At 51.5% G+C, this 22,630-nt stretch overlaps 1 protein-coding gene and 1 long non-coding RNA gene across 2 annotated transcripts in view; one reads left to right on the top strand and one right to left on the bottom strand.

Annotated features, from left to right (window-relative positions):
* The window catches only part of ITGA11 (integrin subunit alpha 11), a 124,845-nt gene that overhangs the window by 6,099 nt on the left and 96,116 nt on the right, over positions 1 to 22,630 (bottom strand). Inside the window, exons 15-26 of the mRNA XM_004276237.3 lie at positions 22,365 to 22,495; positions 17,866 to 18,032; positions 16,344 to 16,486; positions 14,790 to 14,900; positions 11,218 to 11,303; positions 9,576 to 9,783; positions 7,118 to 7,216; positions 5,475 to 5,551; positions 3,640 to 3,729; positions 2,747 to 2,837; positions 1,342 to 1,455; positions 1,053 to 1,139 (exon numbers count right to left, since the gene is read on the bottom strand). Coding sequence (XP_004276285.2) covers positions 1,053 to 1,139; positions 1,342 to 1,455; positions 2,747 to 2,837; positions 3,640 to 3,729; positions 5,475 to 5,551; positions 7,118 to 7,216; positions 9,576 to 9,783; positions 11,218 to 11,303; positions 14,790 to 14,900; positions 16,344 to 16,486; positions 17,866 to 18,032; positions 22,365 to 22,495 — 1,404 coding nt within the window. The remainder of the gene's footprint in view (positions 1 to 1,052; positions 1,140 to 1,341; positions 1,456 to 2,746; positions 2,838 to 3,639; positions 3,730 to 5,474; positions 5,552 to 7,117; positions 7,217 to 9,575; positions 9,784 to 11,217; positions 11,304 to 14,789; positions 14,901 to 16,343; positions 16,487 to 17,865; positions 18,033 to 22,364; positions 22,496 to 22,630) is intronic.
* LOC125963698 (uncharacterized) lies at positions 7,959 to 22,375 on the top strand. Its single transcript, XR_007476063.1, has 3 exons — positions 7,959 to 7,978; positions 20,490 to 20,605; positions 21,373 to 22,375. It is a non-coding gene; the product is annotated as an uncharacterized LOC125963698 (long non-coding RNA).

Here is a 22,630-nt window from a genome sequence, read left to right as displayed (position 1 = left end):
TCACCACCATACAAACGCATTAAAGGGAAAACGATAGTATTACTGCAACAGATGCAGAAAAAAGCCTTTTATGAAATCCAACTTCTGTTTATGATAAAAACTCCCAGGGAATGTCCTGAATCTGAATAAGGGTGCTTATTTTAAAAAGTCTGTGGCAACTATCACATTTAATAATGAAAAATTAAAAATAATCCCTTTAAAAGCAGGATCAAGACAAGACGGTCATCATTTCTGTTTACCATTGCCCTTATAGCCAGAGCAATAAGACAAGAAAAACAATTTAAAAGGACTGAGTGGTAAAACTAAAACTATCATTACTTGCAGATACCACCGTCCTAATAGAAAACCCAAACAAATCATCAAATAATGAAGATTTATCAGGTTAAACTTACTTGTGTTGCTCCCTCGCAGCCACCTCACCCCACCCAAGTTCAAGTCTTCAGTAAAGCGCACTACACGCCAAAGATGCTTTGTGTGAGGCATTTGAAAATGAACAAAATGAAAATAGCTAAGATTTTTATTTGGGTAAGGAATAGTGAAGGCACGCTCAGAAATTGGTATGTGGGGACAGAGGCAGCCCTGGGAACAGAAACCTGGACACTAGCAGATGTCTTGGGGAGGGCCTCAGGAGTGGGAGCTGGGCTGCCTTCCATCTCTGGGGGCAGGGAGGCCCCAGGTGATGTGGTCAGTGTCTCCAGTACAAGCCCCTTGTGGTCTTGCTCCTTCCTCCTCCCTCTGCTTGTCCGTATCCTACTGGCCCTTTTAGGCACAGGGGCAAGTCCACGACCCCTGCTTCTCAACTCGAGGTTGTCTGCTCCACCGCCCCTCACTTGACACGTATCCCAGCCTCGCTACTTGGCTTCTTTACACTCAATCCCATGTCTCCTGTGAGATGGTGAGCTCACTAAGGGCAAGAAGTATCTTTTTCTTATTCAGTTTGAGGTTGGGACATAGAGGTGCTCGACAAGCTCTTCTGGACAAACTACTGGACAAGGAGCTCAGGCAGCCCCCTCTCCTCGTCCCCCGGGGCTCTTGGTGCAGGGGACACTCACCAGCTGTGGGGCACGACTCAGGTCCTCCTCCGTTGGGGCGTGCCGGTACTCAGTGCTGTTCCCCCAGATGTTACAGGACGTGTTTGCCTGCACGAGGACACACGCAACCAGCCTCACCACCAGCACTGGCAGACTCGGCGTCCTGGACACGGTCCTCTCTCCTCCTCTGCCCAGAGAAGGCCTGGCTGGCCCTGGGCTCGGGAGAAGGAGCTGAGGTCTGGGGACTTGGGGGCACACCTAGGGATATGTTTGTCCCCTCCCCTGTGCTGGCCCCCTGGGGCATGGGTACCTGGTCAGCGAGGAAGCCCTTCAGCAGCAGCAGCCGGTTGCCACCCCGGGTTGCGATGGGAACAGTGAACTTCATCATCACCCCGTGGATGGGGAACAAGCCCAAGTTTTGGATCTGTGGCCAGAGTGGGGGGAGGTGTCAGTACACCCAGCAGCAGTTGGGGGGTGGAGGACGAGGCTCACGGGGCGATCCCCCCAGCCAGGCCCCTTCAAGCCCCCTGGCTTTTTCACTGTAGATGCTCCAAAGCTCTTCCAGATCTCAGCGGGGGGCTACAGGATGAAACTGCATGAAAGCTGAAAGGGATGGGCTCCTGGAGGCTGAGGAGGGGTCACTCGGGGGCCACGAGGCTGACAGCAAGGGTTACTTCCCTTTTCACCCTCTCTTGGCTGTGGTGCTGGTGGCCTCCCTGGACAGAGGTCGGGGTGGAGGTGGTGACAACAATTCCTTTATTGTGAGAAGTAATCAGTAACTGATGCAGGATGTAAATAGTGAGTGTGTGTTGGTTCACATTCTAGCCGTGACACATTTGGTGTCAGAGCCACAGTGATCACAAATAGGGCTTTGGAATCAGAAAGCCTGAGCACATAACCTGGGGCTGCCGCCACAGATGAGCCGTGTGGCCTTGGGCAGGTTACTACATCTCTCTTGGATGAGCCACCGAGGCATCTGCATGTTTCCAGCTGTCTGCCTGCTCCCAATTCTCACTCAGCAGTTCAGGGCTGGGGAGATCTTGGGGCACACTGTGGCAGAGACTCTAAACTGCTTCCTAATTCTCCTTCTCCCTCCTTCCTTAGTGACAGAAAGCAAGACAAAAAGGCATATTTCCTAGTCTCCCGTACAGCTGAATCACACCATTTTGGACAATGAGAAGTAATTGGAAGTGCAAGGAACTGCCAAGGAGGTTTCTTAGTAGGCAGGGGTCTGGTCTGCTCTTCTCCCCTTCCTTCTTCCTGGAATGAGAACGTGATGGCTGGAGCTGCAGCCACCTTGGACTATGAGGTGAACTTGATAGGCTGATGATTGCACGTTGAGGATGGTGGAACAGACACAAGGAGACCCAATCCCGGATGACTCTGTAAAGCTGCCAACTCTGGACTTCTTTTATGGGAGAGAATAAACCCCAGGGCATTTAGACCACTGTTTTTTTTTTTCATACTTTAAAAATTATAAGTAGCTACACCTAATCTTCACTGACACGTCCTCCCAGTTCAGCCCCATAATTTTCCAGGTGAGGACTGAGAGCCCCAGAGAGGGGAAGGGACTTGCCTAAAGTCACACAGTGAATGGGTGGCAGGGTTGAGGCTGAACCCCAGGCGCTAGCAATGATTCCAGATTCCTCCCCTCCCAGATGGGGGATCCTCAGCTCCTGTCTTTTGCTGTCTGCTTGACTCCCTTCCAGACTAACCTTGAAAACACAGTTGAAGGGAGGCCCAATGCCATGGTATCTCTCCAGCGAGCTGTTGGGCTTGACCTCGTAGTGGCTCAGGCTGCTGCTCCTGCAGGGACAGAGGACAGGGTCGCCATGAGCTCAGTCAGTGTAGGCTAGATGGATAAACGAATGGAAGAGGGTGGGGGCATGCACCCGCCTCCCCCTAGACCACAGCAAATACGTTTCCTCTTGTGTCCATTGGGAGTGCTGTGTTGGGAAGGATTCTGAGGCTCAGCAGGAATAAACTCTGAGATCAATTAGCAATGTCTGCCTCGTGTGTGGGATGGCCATGAACCAGAAGAGCAAGTTATTTGCCACCCCTGCCCTTGCCTCCTGCCCAGGGGCATGGCCTCTTTTGATCATGAACTTGCCCACTGTGCAGCGTTCCAGCCTCTAGTGGTGGCCGTGGGAGGGCCTGAACTTTCTCTCTGTTTGTGGTTACCTTCTGACTTCTCTGCCCTCCTGGGAGCTCTCAGGGGGCACACTGGGGACCACTGGCAGACTGAGGTGGGTGGGCGGTGGGAGCAGTCTGCCCTGCAGGGAGAAGCATTTTCTCACTGATGCTATTTAGAATTGCTAGTGCAAAGTGGTAATGAAATGCAGATGGACTTTTTAGCAGGTTTGACTATTTTAAAATTCTCTGCAGACCATTCCTCCGCTTACAGCCTGCACCTGGGGTGGATACTGCCTGATGCTCCAGCCCTCCGCTCCCCCACTGCGGGGAGCTCCCTGGGGACCAGGTCTGTATCTCTTCTTCCTCCATGTTGATGCCACCTCCCCTCCATGGACAAGGCGGGTGCACTCTCAAGGGGCATACCCGGCTGCTTCCCATAGTCCCTCAGCACGAGGGCCCTGGGGCCGCGGCCCACCTGGTGAAGAGCACGTCAGCCTCATACTTCAGGTGCAAGCGTAGGAGGGCCGTGTTGTCTTCCTTGGTGCTCTCTTCTTCGTCACTGTCACTGCAAGGAGAGCCGGCAGCGCCTGTGGTCAGGAAGGGACAGCCCTCCCTCCACCCAGCTCAGGGCAGCAGGGGGGTTCCAAGTCGGGCTGAGAAGCAGCATCCCCGTGCGTCTAGGTCTGCTGCACCAGAGCAGCCAGCCAGCAGGGTCATCAGAGGTGTCTCCCGGGAGGGGAAGGGCCGGGGAGGCAGGGGACCTGGAGACCTCAGCTTTCCCTGCCTTCTTTCTGGGTGCAGCACATCTGGGCTGGAGGCTGGGAGGACGGCGCCAGCTTGGTCACAGCGGCCTGTGTGCCCTCCTCATCTGTCAGATGGGCAAATCCTATGCTACCTACCCCCCACCCCCCCGCCCCGGGAGATGATGCCTCCAGGGCAAGGGTCTGCCCAAGAGAGGGGAAGAGCATGAGGAATTCACAGCAGAGCGTTTACTGACCCTTGAGCCGACCCCACCGTGAGCTGACTAGGGGTGCGCCAGCTCCCATGGGGGCTATGCTGCCTTGAAAAGGCTGGAGAGTGAAATTCAGAGGCATTAGAGGAAGTTTTGTTGAATATGCTTCCCTTCGCTTCTGAGCACCGTGAACTACTGGAGCAGATCATTTAGACATAAAAAAGGTGTGATTTCTGCTCATGACATACACTGTTTGATTTCCTTCGGAAACCTTACCCCAGATAGGTGCTTAGTTAGAAAAGGGAGATCTGACACACACAGATGCCCAGTGTCCCCTGCCTATATATGCCTAACTCACAAACACCCGCCAGCACCCACACTGCCAAGTACACTGCAGGCAAGGGCGTTCATGGCCCTGTGAGAACAAACTGCTTTCTAAGAGGGAGGCCTTAAGATATCAACACATCTTACAAACTTCTCCTCGTGTCAAGTGAGGATTCCACCAGAGCGCACAGTTTGGCTAACTATACCTGGATACACGCACGTGCTGCTGTGTTGACCCCCAGCACTCCTGTGACTGCTGACTGGTTTGTGCATGGGTGTGTGTGTTGGAATGTTGGTGCTCGGTTTGCCTGCAGTGTTTATTTCTCAGTGTGGAGAAGTTCTCAGGAGGGTTTATAAGGCTCCAGCCAGAATTCCTCCTCACCTCCGTGTGTTTATTACTGACGTGGGCGATTCACGGGGTCAACCTACAGCAAGCTGCCTCAGGGAGGCCTGGGAGACAGACAGACAGACAGACCCACATAGAGTAATGAAAGGTCTTTTAAAATTGGAAGTTTCCAAGGGGAGAGAAGTGACCAGGACATAAAGAGCACTGGATAAGGAGTAGGAAAACTAGTTAGCTCCCTACTGTACTATTTACATGCTGTGTGTTGTTGGGAAATTCACTCAACCTCTCTGAGCTTTCCTTTTCTTACCTGTAACTTGGGAGGTGGGGTGGGGTGGGGAATAAGCCCTGCTTTGCTTGTCTGAAGGCGCTGCTGTGAGGACTGACTGAGATATTACGTGCATAGTACTTTATTATAACTGTAGGGCTTTTAAATAATTGCTATATAAAATGCTGTAGAAAGCTGAGGGTATTATTATTTATATCCAAGCTGCCCAGGAACGAAGAATGGCAGCAGCACAGCAGGCAGCAGGTTGGCCCGCACTTGGGGACTGACCCAGGGCCCTCCCAGGCAGGGCAGCGATGGACAAGGCTTGGGGGGGGATTTGGTGTGGGGAGGGGCAGTTCCCAGCAGCAGAACAGGGCCCAGGAGTAGCGAGCAGGGAGGGAGAAGGAGCAGACAAGCCCTGACCTGCCCGCTGTGAGCTGGATCTCCATGTGGTGCAGGAAGACCGATTTGCTGAACTCGAAATCGAGACGGAAAGCCACCTACAAGGAAGAAGTCGCTGGAGCCGGACTGGCTGGGAACTGCCTGTCTGAGCACTGCCCATACCAGCCCTGGCCCGCCCCTCCCAACCCCTGCCCTTTTGGTGGGCCCTGCTGGCAGGGAGTGGGCTGGGGGAGGGAGGACCAGGTGCTGGAGTAGTGTGAGCTGAGCTCAGGGGCCATGGCGGGGAAGCAGCCGAGGTCAACAGCTCCCCTGCTGGGGCTTCTCGGCTGTGAGGCCAGCCCTCCACCCTCTCCCTTTTTGTTTTTAACTACAGGCAACCAGAAGACTGCAAATCCAACTTCAGACTCTTTCTGCAGGAAGTTCTGGGGGGCACTTGATGGTGGGAAGGGGAGATGGCCATCAACATGCATCGCAGGAAGTGGGGGCCAGAATCTAGTGATAAGACCCCCTCATGCACCCCCTGTTCTTGCGTGTGAACAGGTGTGAGGCTGAGAAGGGTGAAGGCTGTCCCAGGCTACCCAGAGGCTAGTCACACACCTGTCTCCTTGTCCAGCGGCCCTCCCACCGCTCTGACTGCCCAGGTCCTGGTGCTTCCCTTGGCCTTCACCCAGGAGTAGGGCCTGGGTCCCCTGATTGTGCCCTTTGACATCTGACCCTCTTTGCTACCTTCTGCCCCACCTGGTGGCGCTACTGGGGCTTTGCACAGACCTCTCGTGCTCTTCCCAGGTCTGACCCTCACAGGGTTTCCCAAGGAGACCTGGTGGCAGGGGTGGGGTGCGGGGATGGCTACTCCTTGAGCGCTGCAGGATCGGGTGGGGAAGCTTGGGCTGTGCGCTGCTCCCCCTGGGTCTTCACCCAAGAGCTCCTGGGTGCGTCAGCGCCTCACCTCAAAAACCACAATCTTGACTTTTGTCGCACTGGGGAGGTTCTTTTGCCAGGAGCCCTAATCTCCCTCCCCCTTCTCCTCCCTTTCCCCCAGCCTTGCAGACCTTGCTCTTGGGAACACACTGCTGCTCTCTAGGTGGCCCCTACCTCAAGCTCCCCTCTGTCTGGTTCCCACTCTACAAGCAGCTCGGCCTCAGTCAGGTCTCCTCTTGCTCTAGAACCTTCAGGGCCTGCCTACTGCCTGGGGATGATGCGCAAACGTCCCCACGGTTTGGAGTCTACCTCTCCCATCCCTACACTCTTTTCACATGTACTTTTAAGCACATGGTAGGCGCTCAAGAAACGTTCGTTTTTCTTCCCATCTCTCCCCAGGCACAGCACCATGACAGAGGCTGGACATTCTAAAAACGGGTTAGGATACAGGACAGTGGGGTAAATGGCCAAGAGGAGGTGGGAGAGTGGCGGGTGGGAGTGGTAGGATTCCCCCTGAGGTGAGGGTCCTGGTGCTCTCCTGGGGTGCGCTGTCAGCCCTGGGGATGGCTGGGTAATTAGGTCACTTGAAGGCCATTTCATGGGAGAAAAAACCAACCTACTTAAAAGGCGTCCTCAGGCCTCTCCGTCCCTCCCCAGTCCTGCGCGCTGTTCCCTTCCACTTCTCTTGCCTCCCCTGTGCCTCCCCGCCCCGCCCCGTTCCCTCCCCACACCACCCCAGCGCCAACCTTGGCCTTGGCCCGGAAGAAGGGGTAGCTGACATTGCAGACTTTCTTGTGGAGCCTCTTCTCCTCGTTCACACACTCGATGCTGCCGTCCGAGTCGTCCTGGGGCGATGGGGGCATCACGGGCACCAGTTAGGTGGGGCCCGAGACCCGGGTGGGGGGGCCACCCTTGCCCCTGGCCCCCCAACTGCCCAGGCTGAAGCTGCAGCACAGGCCACAGATCCTGGGACCACAGGGGCCCTGGAGGCTCGGGTGCGGCTTGGCTCCGGGTGCGGAAAGCGCAAAGCATGGTGGGAGCCCGGTGCGGGGGCGGAGGACTGGCTCAGCTGTGACGGGTCGTGGAGAGAGTGGGCAGGCGCTCACGTATATGATTTGTCATTCTCTCTGGATCAAGCCCAGAGGTGGGACTTATCATCCAGCTTACAGGTGGGGTCACTGAGCCCCAGAGACGGGAGGTAACTAGCGCAGACCACCAGCAAGTGGCTTCCTCCACTCGAGGTCCCTGCTGAGCTCCAGCTGTGAGCATCTCCCGGGCTGGGGATGGACGCTGGGGAGGTGAAGGAGCCAGGCTGCAGGCTAGCCCTACACACACCACCTGCCAAGTGTGTGTGCTCACGCGCCTGTGTGTGTACAGACACGGCGTTTCACAGAACACGTTTCCAAAGCCCTTCCGCGTCACAGAAGCAAAATTCCATGATTCCTTCCCCCTAGGGTTATGAACAGGCACGAGATGGGTCTTGGAAAGTTCAGGGCCAGGGAAGCAGGAAGAGATGGATGCAGGTTTGGGGCTCAGTTTCCCCTAAATACCCTAAAGCCAAACAGACACAAAACCTCTGGGAGGAGAGGCCTTTGAAAGACCACCAGGTGGGCTGGTCGTCTTCACTCTGGGCCCTGGAACAGGACCTGGGCCTGACAGAGGGACTGACTTTGCACTGACAGCCCCTCCTTCAGGTCCTTTGCACTGAACTTGAAGTCTGTCTGAGGACACTGGGGGCCCACCGAGGGGAAAGGGAGGACACCGCAGGCAGCCCCCCTCTTTTCTCGGGGGCCTCACTCCACTCAGCTTCCCCTTCTGGCTATAAAACAGCTCGCGCGCGTGTGTGTGTGTGTGTGCGTGTGCGTGTGTGTGTGTGTGTGTGTGGCTGAGGAGGGGCCCGTCCTGCCTCTCTCCAGTCCAGTGAGGAAGGGGTGGTGGAGGTGAGGACAGAAGGGCACTGCTGGCTCTCCTATGCTGCACCCCAGGCTCCAGGTGGACATGGAGATCTGTGAGGACAGAGACTGTGTTTGAGGGGACGTGGGAACCCCAGTACACACACATGACAACGATGTCCTAGGATGATTCAACAGACATGTCTTGAGGGACTTCTCTGTGCCCAGCCCTGGGGACAGATGTGGCTGAGACAGGGCACTCACCCTCTGGGAGTTCAGGGTTATAATGGGGCAGCGCTCGCGCTCGACACTGATGATTTCCACAGAGCACACATAGGGCTGCGCCAGGGAGCTGTGAGGGCCGAGGGGCCCTGTGTGGCCTTTTGGGGCTTCAGGAAGCCACCCCAGAGAGCGTGGCATGGGGACCATGCTCTCTCGTGAAACGTGGGCTCCGGAGCCAGCTGCTGGGTGGGAATCCTGCTTTGCCACTTGCTGGCTGTGTGGTCCTGTTCAGGCCACTTAACCCCTCTCTGTGCCTCAGTTTCCTCCTCTGTAAAGGGGGATACGATGACCACCACCACCTCCTGGAGTTGTTGTGAGGGTGAAATGTAAGCAGGCGTTGTAAGGGGTTACCACGAGGAAGCAGGAACTTCTCAGGAAATGAGGGAGGGGGTCTCAGGCAGGGGTCTGTGGTCGGTAGGGCCTTGGTGTGAAAGGGCAGGTGCGCTGGGAAACAGTGGGGGCCAGTGGGACTACTGGTGTTGGGGTGAGGGCAGAAGTGGCAGGTGTGGCTGGGGAAGCAGGAAGGGCCTTGAGTGCAACCACAAGGAATTCGGGATCTGTTGTGAAAGCAACTGGGAATGATGGGAGGTTTTAAAGTGGGGAGAAATCGGTTCTGATTCTTGTTAGAAGGACTGTTGTGGGAAAGCCTGGAGGATGAACTGTAGGCAGAGGGTGTGTATGCACTAGTGTGCACATGTGCGGGTGTGTGTATGTGTGTGTGTGCCCCTAACAAAGGCCAAGGGCGCAGGCTGAAGGATATTCCTCTCCATGGTCTGAAAGGCTCAGACCACCCTCTCCCCATGTTTCTCAGCCCGGACTGCACAGTGACATCACCTGGGCAGCTTTAGAAGTGGACTGACCCAGGCCCCACCCAGACCACATCAATTAGAAAGTCCTGGAGAAGTCTGAACACAGGTATCTTTAAGCTCCCAGGTGATTCTAACGTGCAGCCGGGCCCCCTGCCTGGACCCCTCCTTTCCCGCCTCAGCCCCTCCCCTGAGGCAGGCCAGGCAGGCCACCGAGGTCTTACCTTCTGGATCAAGCTGGCAAACTGCAGGTTTGCTGACTGTGAAATATTTAGGACTGTGCTGTAGGCGTTCTCGCCCTTGTTCTCCAGCAGGGCCTCCACTGCCACCCGCCGCCGTGTGCTCTCTATGATGAAAACCGTGGTGTCAAAGGACAGTGTGTACGCAGAGCAGTCCTGGGCAGGCTTCCTCAGCACCCTCTGGCAGTACTCCCTGTGGGAAAGAGACCAGCAGGAATCAGGCACATGGAATGGGGAATGCAGGGGTAGACCTCACTGGGCATGTATCACCTCTCCAATCAGCATGTTTTCCTTTTGGCTTTGGCTGCCAGGAAGCTCAGAGGTCAATATGGAGACAAGCCTGATTATTAGCCTAGATGGTTAGAATCTTTGCTTCTTCATCCTTCTACAAGGTTTGGATGTACTATTTCTATTTTTTATTTATTTTATTATTTATATTTTTATTGAAGTATAGTTGATTTACAATGTTGTGTTAGTTTCAGGTACAGCAAAGTGATTCAGACATATATATATATGTATACACACACACACACACATACACACACATACACACACATACACACACACATATATTCTCTCAGATTCTTTTCCCTTACAGGTTATTATAAGATATTGAATATAGTTCCCTGTGCTGTTCAGTAGATCCTTGTTTTTTATCTATTTTTATATATAGTAGTGTTGTATTATTTCCATTTATTGTATATGTATCTTCTATCTAATCATTTCATAGTTGAATAAAAGCTGAGCATAAATTATTTTAAAACATATTACATAAATTTGAAATAGGATCAGTATTTTGCCGTGTCTGCCAGTTTCTTTTTTTTTTATAAATTTATTTTATTTTAATTTATTTTTGGCCGCGTTGGGTCTTTGTTGCCGCATGTGGGCTTTCTCTAGTTGCAGTGAGCGGGAACTACTCTTCGTTGCAGTGCATGGGCTTCTCATTGTGGTGGCTTCTCTTGTTGTGGAGCACGGGCCCTAGGCACGTGGGCTTCAGTAGTTGTGGCACGTGGGCTCTACAGCGCAGGCTCAATAGTTGTGGTGCACGGGCTTAGTTGCTTCACGGCATGTGGGACCTCCCCGGACCAGGGCTCGAACCTGTGTCCCCTGCATTGGCAGGCGGATTCTTAACCACTGCGCCACCAGGGAAGCCCTGCCAGTTTATTTCCTCCAGGGGATTGTGAGCACCCTACTCATCCTCTGCTAATCTCCTTAGTACTGAGCCCAAGTGGTCAGTCCATGGACCTTAGAAGTCATCTAGTCTGGGGGTTAGACAATGAACATCAAGAACTCTAGGTCCTCAGTCTCTACCTTTTATCTGTTTTATAGTGCAGGCTCCAAAGAAAGGATTCCTTTTCTAAACAAAAGTTTGAGGAGGTTGGATTAGACTAACAGTATTCATTTTACAGAGGAGGTCATTGAGGCCCAGAGAGGGCAAGGTATTTGCCTGAGGTCACACAGGAGTTAGAGGCAGAGCCTGAGCTAGAACCATGCTCCAAGTTCAGTGTTTGGTCCTCGCTGCCTAGGAGAAGCATGTGCAGGACTGTCATCCAGGGCCCTGGGAGCCTAGATCCACCAGCAGGGAAGGGAAAGGAGTCAGTGTGGGGGTGGGGAGAAGCCTACTCACATGGCTGTGGGCAGGTCACTGCGGGCGTCCAGCAGGAGGTCAGGGACACAGTGCTCATCCTCATTGCAGCCATTCCAGAAGGGTACCTGGGCCAGAGAGAGGGAGGTATGGGTGGCTGGATAGGGCACCCTGAGCTTCCAGCCCCCATCTCTGCTGTGGGCCATCCCTTATCTCCACAGCACGCCAGCTCCTCCTTCTGTGGCACTAGACACTGGCTTTGTTTTTTCTGCCTTTTTCACAGCACCATGCTGCTATTTCTCATGCTTTGGCATAGACAGTCCCTTCTTTGGAACATGGCTCAAAACTCAACTCCTCCCAGGCCCCTTTCAGTCCCTAGCTGAGCTGTTAGCACAGAACACCCACTTACCCAGTGCCAGTCAACACTGATTGATCATTTATTGCGGGGAGCAAGCTCTCTGTTACTGGGTATATAGGATGAGGAAGACACAGCTTCTGTTCTCAGCTCATGGGGAAGATGAGTGTGTGAACAAATAATTATAGTGTGAAATGTGCAAAAAAAAAAATCTGTATGAGGAATAGAAGAGGCAGAGGGGAGGAAACAGTTATTCTGGCCCATAGATGAGAAGGCTTCAGAGAAATGACAGTAGGTCAGAGTTCCAAAGGATGACTGAGTTAGCTGGATGGACCAGAGGGAGAGGGAAGTCTGGGAGGAAGGACGAGTCTGTGCAAAGGGCCTGAGGCATGAAGCAGCATGGCAAGCTTGGGGAATGACGGCTGTTTAGTGTTGCTGTAGTAAGGGGTACAGGAGATGCAGAGATGGGCGGGGTCATGTCTTAACAGGGTCTTGGGGTCGTGTCCTCCCAGACCCACATATCGAAGGCTCCCTCTGGCTGCTGTGGGTGGATGGACTGGAAGGGTCACGAGTAGAGGCAGAGAGACCACTAAGGACGCTGCTGCAATGTTCATGCAAGAGATGACGACGGTGTTGGTGTGGTAGAGTGTGTGTGTGTGTGTGTGTGTGTGTGTGTGTGTGTGTGTGTGTGTGTGTGTGTGTGTGTGTGTTTGTGTGTGTGTGTGTGTGGAAACAGGTTAGGAACCCCAGAGGTGAGAGCAGCAGGACCTGGAGTTCATCAGGACTAAAAGGGAGGAAAGGGTCCTGGATGTTGGCCAAGTTTCCTTTTGAAACTGGAAGGGTGGACGCACCATTCATTTATAAATGGAGGGGTTCAGTGGAGGGGATCAGTTTGGGGCACACTGAGTTTGAAGTGCCTGTGGCCCATCCAGGGAGAAGGGCTCAGCAGGTAGGCGGGTGTTCAAGTCTGGAGCTGAGGATTGAAACTGTCCGCACCAGGAGCACAGCCTGAACCAGGGGAGGGGAGATGGGAAAGGCCAGGCGTACCTTATATTCACTAACTTCTCAGAGGGGAGCTCCCTGGCCCTCACTCAGATCCACGTGCTCTTATTTCAGACACGTTTCTATCAAGCCTGCCCCTTGGCTTCCCCATCACATGGTGGATTTGCAGCTCGAAGCAGCCAGCAAGGAAGACAGCAGAGCCATATAAAGGAGGGCAAAGCGAGGCATTCAATGCCAGGACATAGCTCTAGACACTCTGGAAGCCCTTGAGGGCTTCACTGTATTCTAGCACTTATGTTCCTCTTGGTGATTTCAAGTCTCTGATGAAATACACCCCAGCCCACCCAGCATACTGTTCAAGTGTGAAAACTATATAATAACCTTCAGAAAAATTTCTATCCACTTGATTAAAAGGGATAATTTAACATGATAAGTAACTGTTACACTCAACTGTATGGAATGGCTCATTCTCCCAAGAGGCAAGATTTTATGGTACTAGAACAGTGCTGGGCATTGAGGAGAAGCTAAATAAGAATTTGTAGCAGAGAGATGGGAAGAATGTTTCTAATTTGCTGGGGGCTAGAAATCTATTTTAACAAGATTTTTAGACATTTACCTGCTATCCAAAGCCCTTGGTAATATGCCCAGACTGACTTTTTCAGCTCTATTTCTCATCCTTTCTTTACACTTCCCTTCACCCTGCTTGTTCCCACGTCCACACCTTGGCTATGCCGTCAGCTTTCCTGGAGTAAGCCCATCGTCCCCATCTCACGTCTATTCGAAAGGTCCAGGGGAAAGCTACCTCCTCCAGAAAGTACCCCCTGACCTATCATCTGACCGCTTGATGACACTTCCTCTGAGCTTACTCCCATCTTTGACTTGACCTATGACTCTTATCACCACCTTGCATCCGTATCATCAGCATCCGAGCAGAGAGTGCCCTGCACGTTCCTCTGCATCATGGGCTTCAACATGCTTATAGAATGAGTGACATGTACTCATTCATTTGCTATAGTGGCCTTGTGATGACCGTGATGGGAAAAATATTAAGATTCAGGGCACCCAGCTTTCCCCCTCTCGTGGCTCACTAACGAGGATTCCAGCTTTGCCAGGTCAGTATCTCCCCCTCTCCTGAACTGCATTTTCAGACAGCCTCTCTTACACATCTGTGATGCAGAATCAGGAGAAGAGGGAAGGTGTGAAGGTTGAGGGGTGGGTGGTAGGATGTGGGAGCTCTGGGAAGAGGGAGGAGCTGAGGGGGCTGATGGGGGAGAATGAGAGCAGAGAGGGGATTTTCATAAGCCTTGCTCTTGACTATACAGTTCTTTTGTGTAGGAGAAATACAGGCAAGCATGTGAGTAATTCTGAAATTGTTGTTTGCTGGCTGGATTCTATATAGTGGGTTGGCCAAACAGTTTGTTTGGTTTTAAGTAAAAATAAAAGACACATTTTTCACTTTCACGAAGAACTTTATTGAACAATGTAGTCATTAACCGAATGAACTTTTTGGCCAACCCAATAATTCTCAGAGACACTGCTCAGAGGCTGGGCCTCGTAGGTCACGGCCTTAAGAGCATTGTGGTATATTTGAAAGTTGTTCCTAAATCCCTGGGGTTTATTTTGCCTGCTCTCCTAGCACAGCTCAGGCAGAATGGATAACTGTCTGACGTTTTCTTTGTGTGGGATTTATATGGAGTTGCAGATGCAGGGAGCATCTGAATATTAGATTACCAGAGAAGTCTGATGCCCTTAGAGCCAGGGATTAGAAAAGGTGGGTTTGGGGGGTGCAGAGGCAATGATGAGGCTAAAACTACTTATTTTTGGAATACTTGGAGCAGGCTAGGCGGACTGTTTGTTAATTAGTCGATCACTCAACAAGGGCAGACTAAGCTCTAGTGGTCGAATCATTGTCTCTGGCCTCCAGTGTCCTCGTCTGTCAATGAGGGAAGTGGGCGATTGAGAACTAAGGTCCCTTCGGGTCCTGTGAATCTCAGGACCCACTCCAGGCTCACTCTCTGCTGGGGATACGGGAGCCTTGCACAGGAGAAGGCCAGGTCCTTACCTTCAAGAAATTGCTCAGCACGAGTCATGAGGAAGGAGGGGAGGAGCCTGTTGGGAATTTGCGGGGCAGGAGGTGGGAAGGTGGGGCAGGGGAAGAACTCCTTTGTGCCTGTCACAAAGCCTGGGCTTCTGAGAGGAGGCGAGGGGAGGGGGTGGGGTGTGTGTCAGAGCTGCTGCCCTGGACACCAGGACGTACCGAGACTCTGAGGGTCGTGGGCCAGCCGTCATCCAGCATGGGGCCATAGTCGGGGTCCTCCAGGGAGTACTCGACGGAGAAGGTCACTGGCTTCACGTAGTCAGCAGTGTCCTGTGTGGGAGACGAGAACGGGGTGAGGACAGAGGGAACATCTGTGTCATAGCCAGGACCACTGAGAGAACTTCTACCTCCCGAAGCTGGGAGGGTAGCTGCCTCTTCAGCCCTGAGCGTGAGTCCATGGAGCTTAGCGTCCGTGAGTGCACGGAGGTTCCCAGATGGGTCCGTAGCAGGAGAGTGTTGCTCCTGGAAAGGGCCCTTGGCTCAGCATATGCCAACCCCTCTGCCTGCATGTTTCACCACCTCCTGCTCGTCCTTCAAGGTTGGGAACCTGTGTCCCCAACACCCCGGCCTCTAGGAAGCCAGGCAGCACCTCATCCCCACACTCTGTTCAGACCTGTTACTGACACACTTACGTGGCATCCAAACTACCTGATGGTGTGTCAATCCTCCTCTCTCTGAAGCCTCTGAGCACAGTCCTAGCGCTGTGACAAGGCTTAATAAATCAATGAATGAACAAAGTTGAACAAAATAGTGGCAATCCAGGGGATGCTTAGAGCTGCCTAAAAAATCCCCCAATCCCCCCCGCCCCCGCCATGGAACCCAAATCTTGACACCAGTGGCTTCCTTGTGTTAAGGCAATGACTTTCAAACTTGAGCTTGCATCAGAACCCCACCCTGGGAGGGGGCGGGGGTTAAAACACTGAGTCCCATCCCGAGAGTTTCTGATTCACTAGGTCTGGAATGGAGCTTGAGAACGTGCAATTCTAAAAAGTTCCTGGGTAATGAAGATGCTGCTGGTCTGGGGACCACACTTTGAGAACCAGCCTGTAAACACATCAGAGGGGCAACACTATTAACAGACACCAGGACTTCTTGTTTCTCTGACCTTTGCCCAGTGACTATGGGGGTCAGGTGGGCTCCGAGTGTCCCCTGCCTGTGTCTCCGAGGCTGGAGCTGTGGCTGGGTGTCTGCAGTTTCCAGGTGGATGCACCAGGCCCCCACTGGTTCTCCCGCTCTGCAGTCTGGCATCTCTCTCTTCCTCCCCCCAAGCCTGTCTATGCCACTGGTCCACCTTACCTGGTCTTCATTATTAGCTGATGCCTACTTATCCCTTCCTTCTGAGCCATGGCCCCGGCTGGCTGACCGCCGTCCTCTCTGCTAGACGTCATTGAGCCCACCTCCCTCCTTGAATTTCACCCCCTGCTTAAGAAATGGTGGGCATCTGAGAGCTGGCAAAGAAGAGATTTCAGAGGAGGGTAGAGTGAGGTGGGAAGTAGTGTGTCCCAGTGGCCTTTGCTCTGGGGCATGAGTATGGGATGGCCAAGGTCCAGGACACTGCCCCCTTCCGGGCCTCCTGAGGTCTGCTGGGGGCTCAGAACCAGCCTGGCACCAGCTGAGCTCTCTGCCTCTCCCACGGCAGCACCTCGCCCAGCTCCGTCCCCTTCCTGGAGAAGCTTGGGCTCTGTGGGTGGGGCTGCTGGGCATCTGGCTCACCAGGACATGGAAATTGATCCGCTCACAGTGTTCCTGGCTGGAGGAGAGCAGGGCAGCTCTGTTGGTGTACCGGTCCCCGCCCTCGTCCAGGTGGGCCCGCGGCGTGTACCGCCTCTCATCCATGGTGGCGTTATACCTGATGCCTAGAGGAAGGAGAGGGCAAGCCATGGAGGTGGAGCCACATTTCCATTGAAGACTGTTTGCCTCTCTTTAAAAATAGCCTTTGGAAAGTCATCCTCCTCCAGGAAGCCCTCCAGGCTGGCCAGGGGAAGTGCTGCTCCTCTCCCCTCACAAGGCTCAGTGTAGGCAGGAAACTCCCACACAGAGAGCGAGCGATACAGTGAGAAAGGGTAAAGGAAGGAACTAAAGGAAGAGGGAGGCAGAAGGAGGAGAAAAGAAGATGGAGTTGACAGTAAGGCATAAAGAAAGAGGAAAAGATGGAGGGGAGAGTGAATGCAGTGGAAGAGGAGGGGAGACAGGATGAGGGGTCAGGATGATGCTTCCATTTGAGCCACTCCTGGCATCAACACACCTCTCCACCTCTCCCATCACCTTCCCGGGCCTCGCCCTCGGCTCTAGGATCCCGTCAGGTCTGGGTCCGAGCCTCTGCAGGTGGCAGTTCCCATCACACTAGGGAGGGCTGGCCAGGTGCTGCCCACCAGCTCCTCAAACCTAAGGCTGTTCTGGGGTTTAAGGCCTGCAGCCTCCTCCCCTTCAACTAGGCTGATCTTTTGCTAAATGCTGGAAAGGTTCAGCCCCTTCTCCGGTACCCCAGCAGCACTGTGGGTGCACAGGTTCTTGGCATCATTCTCCTATCATAGAAAGAAGCTGAAAGAAGGACACAACCACCCAGGCCTGCCTTTGTTCTCATCTTCCTTCTGGGACACCCGTTTTTTAATCATCTGGTCGGTCCTGCTCCTTGGCTGAGACGCTCTCTGTGGTCCCAATTTCCTGCACAGGTCTAACCTGGTGCTGGAACCTGTAGCTGCCACTTGCTGGGGCTGCCTGGGCCCAGGGCTGTCATAAGCAGGTGTCTGATCCCAGCCTTGGCTGGGAGTGATGGACCCTCAGAAGGAAACTGCCCTGCTGTGGACTCACACCTACTCTGAGCAATGACCACTGCTACTCGGGTCTTCATCTGCCTGACCCCCTGGTTACTAGTTCCCCCTCCTGCGTCTGACTCTTTCTCTGAATCTGACTTCACAGCTTCCACACCCCAGACTCTTCCACTGCTTCCAGTCCCCTGTTCTGATCCAAACACTCTCTCTATTTCCTGCTTCCCCAACCTCTCCCACGTTGGTCACCACTGCTCACTGCCATCCTCGCCGTGGCAATGAGATCCCCTCCCTGTCCCCTGGAATCAGAGCATTGAATGGGCATCTAGAAGTCATCAAATGTGGCTCTAGGTGTGACCTGGCACTTAAAACCCATTTCAGCAAAAGCCCAGGTTTAGAAACAGAGCGAATGCAAAGCCCATGGGGGAGAGATTGGAGCTGGGGAAGTGGGGAGGGGGTTGATTTACCGACTGTTGAAGTTTGGTAATGAGGTGCCAGGAAGACGGGTGTGAAGCAGAGGAAGGCGGCCAGGCAGGTGGCGTCTCTGCCGCTGCGTTTGCAATCCCTGTGAAAGATGTTGATCTTGGACGGCTCAAAGTGGAGGCTGGCATTGATCTGAACCACAGGGCGGGACCTTCAGGAGGAGGGAGAGAAGCAGGGGTTGGGTGGGGTACAAGACTGCTCTGCTGGGACCCAGGGAAAGGTGGAGAGCCAGATGGAATGGGATCTGTAAAACCCCCACTGGGAGTGAGGCAGTGGTGGGGCATGCAGGGAGGGGGTCCAGGTGTCACAGGATTGGGCAAAAAAAGTGTACAGGTGGATGAAGGGCAGGCTAAGCAACCTCACAGCCCCTTGAGGCAGCCCTTCATCATTTTCCTAGGGGCTGTGCTTGCTGCAGACCATACTGACATCCTTTTGCCTTCTCATCACTTCAACCCTGCATGTACATCAGAGTAATCTGGAGAGCTTTAAAAAATCCTGATGCCCGAACTAGAACAAAACATTTTAAAATTTGTATGGAAAAACAAAAGACCCCCAAAAGCCAAAGCAATCCTGAGAAAGAAAAACAGAGCTGGAGGAATCAGGCTCCCTGACTTCACACTATACTACAAAGCTACAGTAATCAAAACAGTATGGGACTGGCACAAAAACAGAAATATAGATCAATGGAACAGGATAGAAAGCCCAGAAATAAACTCACACACCTATGGTCAATTAATCTATGACAAAGGAGGCAAGAATATACAATGGAGAAAAGACAGTCTCTTCAATAAGTGGTGCTGGGAAAACTGGACAGCTGCATGCAAAAGAATGAAACCAGAACATTCTCTAACACCATACACAAAAATAAATTCGAAATGGATTAAAGACCTAAATGTAAGACCAGACACTATAAAACTCTTAGAGGAAAACATAGACAGAACACTCTTTGACATAAATTGCAGCAATATCTTTCTGGATCCACCTCCTAGAGTAATGAAAATAAAAACAAAAATAAACAAATGGGACCTAATTAAAATTAAAAGCTTTTGCACAGCAAAGGAAACCATAAACAAAACAAAAAGACAACCCACAGAATGGGAGAAAATATTTGCAAAAGAAGCAACCGACAAGGGATTAATCTCCAAAATATACAAACAGCTCATGCAGCTCAATATCAAAAAAACAAACAACCCAATCAAAAAAGGGGCAGAAGACCTAAATAGACATTTCTCCAAAGAAGACATATGGATGGCCAGAAAGATGTTCAACATTGCTAATTATTAGAGAAGTGCAAATCAAAACTACAATGAGGTATCACCTCACAACAGTCAGAATGGCCATGATCAAAAAGTCTGCAAACAATAAATGATGGAAAGGGTATGGAGAAAAGGGAACCCTCTTACACTACTGGTGGGAATGTAAATTGGTACAGTCACTATGGAGAACAGTATGGAGGTTCCTTAAAAAACTAAAAATAGAATTATCATATGATCCAGCAATCCCACTCCTGGGCATATATCCAGAGAAAACAATGATTTGAAAAGATACATGCACCCCAATATTCACTGCAGCACTATTTACAATAGCCAAGCTATGGAAGCAACCTAAATGTCCATTGACTGATGAATGGATAAAGAAGAAGTGGTACATATATACAATGGAATATTACTCATCCATAAAAAAGAATGAAATAATGTCATTTGCAGCAACATGGATGGACCTGGAGATGATCATACTAAGTGAAGTCAGTCAGAGAAAGATAAATATCATATGATATCACTTATATGTGGAATCTTAAAAAGTGATACAAAGGAACTTATTTACAAAACAGAAACAGACTCACAGACTTTGAAAAAGAATTTATGGTTACCAAAGGGGAAAGGTGGTGGGAGGGATAAATTAGAGGAGTTTGGGATTAACATATACACACTACTACATATAAAATAGATAATCAACAAGGACCTACTGTGTAGCACAGGGAACTCTACTCAATATTCTGTAGTAACCTACATGGGAAAAGAATCTGAAAAAGAATAGATATATGTATATATATAATGGAATCAATTGCTGTACACCTGTATAACATTGTAAATCAACTATACTCCAATATAAAATAAAAATTAAATTAAAAAGATCCTGATGCCCAAGTTGCTCTCCAGGTCAGATCCAACAAGAATAGGCATCACCATGTCTTAAAGCAGTGCTTCTCAGATTTTAATACATTTGTGCATTTCCTGGGGCTCTGGTTAAAATGCAGATCCAGCATTTCTAGCAAGCTCTCAGGTGATGCTAGTGCTGTTGGTCTCTGGACCACACTTTGGAGAGCGTGGGTGTGAAAGCACCCCAGGTGATTCCAATGTGCAGCCAAAGTAGAGAATAACTCATTGTTCCAGAGACCTGCCCCCAGCCATCCATCCCAACACTGCCCCATCCAGACAGCCAAGGAAATGCCAATTTACACTTCTATTGTCTAAGTCAATCAGAGTTAGGGAAGGGAAATATTGCCTCTCCAAACTATGCATTTATGTAAAAAGAAATAAGTGTAGTGTGTTTTAGATGCTTCAGACTTTTAGCCTGATTATCTGTGCTAATACTCTGCTCTTCGTAGTGGAAGAGGGATGGCGCCTCCTCTGTACTGTGGAGTGAGAAGGACGGGTTTGAGTCTTGGCTGCACTGGGCAGGTCCCACGATCTCTCTGATGCGGAATTGTGAGAACCAAAGCAGGTAAGTGAGAACGCCTTCTGTTTGGAAACACACACCTGAGAGGCTTTAAAAATTACTGCTGCCTGGGCCCCTGCCCTAGAAATTCTGCTTTCAGTGGTCTGGGTAAAACCTGGGCAACGAGAGTTTTAAAAGCTCCCAGGTGATCTTAAGGGTAGTCATGTTTGAGATCCATGGAGTTTGACTATGAAGTCTTCCCAGAGGGCTCCAGCCCACAGTTTCGGCACTACTCAGGTAGCATTTAGGTTTAGACCTCACAAGCTAGGGCTTGACTGAGTCCCTTCTGTGAGACTGATTCTTTTGATGTATGTGTGCATATACCTTGCTTCCTGTAAAGGACTTAGTTTATGTGTCACCCTACAGACCCCAGAGGCCATGTCTACCCTCTACCCTGGGTCTTGTTCACCTGAACTGCAACGCAGTGAATACATTTAGCCCAAGCTGCTGTTGCTACCAAAGACCTGCAGAGCAGACCTTCAGGGAGAGGCCGTGGAGCCAGTGCTGGACCCGCAGAGACCCTGCTTGCCTAGAGGGCCAGGGGACACCACCTGGAGGCGTGGGGCAGCTGATGCTTTGGCCATGACACAGGGGGACATGAGGAGCCCGCAGATACGCTGCTTCCCATTGCTCCCCTAAGGGACTGTTGCAGGAAGCAGAGGCTGTATTCCTTCCTCCTCTCTGGAGATGCTGGGGCTGCAGCTCATTCAGTAACTGCAGCTCATTCAGTAACTAACGACCTCTCATATCTCTCTCCTCCTTTCCTGTTTCAGTTTCCCTTGACCCTCACTTCCGTCCCTGGGGCTGAAGCCCCTTCCAGGGCGCAGGCGCAGAAGCTTTAGCCTCAGGCTCTGTTTTCTTGGGAACTTGGACTAAGACATTTCCCGACTGGATCGCGATATTCTTGAGGACCAAGAACATGAAGATTCTCCCTGTGAAGTCACAGGATATCTCTGTTTAATGTCTTTCTTAAGTTGTATGAAAAATGTGATTGCGTTTATATAAAATTATATGCAGGGGGAAATAGGCTGGTAGGGAAATATACCAAAATGTTAATAGTGGTAATGTTAAGGTGATGAAACTCTGAGTGATTTATTTTACAAATTTTCTTTAAGTTATTGTATTTATAATGAAAAGTATCAACATATAAAAAACTAGCTCAAATTAAAAATGTTTTTGGTTCAAAAAGTGTCTGACACATCGCATGGTAAAATATTTAGATGGACTTTTAGAAAGCGCCCCGCCCCCCTTTTTTTAAAGCTGTAGACCATTGCTAAGTAGAGACCCTAAGTGCAAATGTATGACAAATATCTGATGGAATGGTGCAGAAATGAGGCCCTGAAAAAGGAAACCAGGGGTCAGACGGGGTTTGGAGGAAAGAAATCCTCTCTCACACTGGGGTAGAAGGGAGAGCCTCCCAGCTGATGAGAATATTCTCAGTCTGTCCTTTAAAGTAGCTTTAGAAGCTGAGTGGAAGAAATGACCAAGTAGCCAGAACTTTTAGGAAAAATTCTAAGAGGGGCTTTTTGCCACTGAATTGCTCTAAAATCTTAGCAGTCCACTGAGAAGAGGGATTTGGACTTCAAAATAACTTACAGTGATTCCATGAAAAGGAAATTTGTAGTCGCAACGGGATAAGAACAGGGTGCATTTGGTTCACAGCGATTAAAGACAAGAGACAGAGATCCTAAAGCGTATCTTTTAAATCCTGTATCCATCATGACCCTCAGGAGAGCCCAAGAGTCAAGAAAAACGGGGAACCAACCAGAGAATCACGGCGTTGCCAAGGGCGCCCACAGCCAGGTCCACAAGCCCGTCCTCGTCGAGGTCCAATTGCCCATGGATGCTGCAGCCAAAATACTGGAGGCCTGGAGCCAGCTCTGAGGCAGCGATTCTCTGCAGGGAGTGGAAGGAAAGAGCTGGGCGTGGGCACCCTAAGGGGTAGATGCAACTGGGAGCCCTGGAGACAGCCTGTTTGAAATCATCAGGAAGCTTCCCCGGCCCAAAGCTATCTCCTCTCCTGGTCCATTA

The sequence above is a fragment of the Orcinus orca genome, chromosome 2 (assembly GCF_937001465.1).
Source record: "Orcinus orca chromosome 2, mOrcOrc1.1, whole genome shotgun sequence".
NCBI classification, from domain to species: Eukaryota; Metazoa; Chordata; class Mammalia; order Artiodactyla; family Delphinidae; genus Orcinus; species Orcinus orca.
The sequence above is the reverse complement of the archived record's forward strand: the minus strand, read 5'-3'. Positions and strand labels throughout refer to the sequence as shown.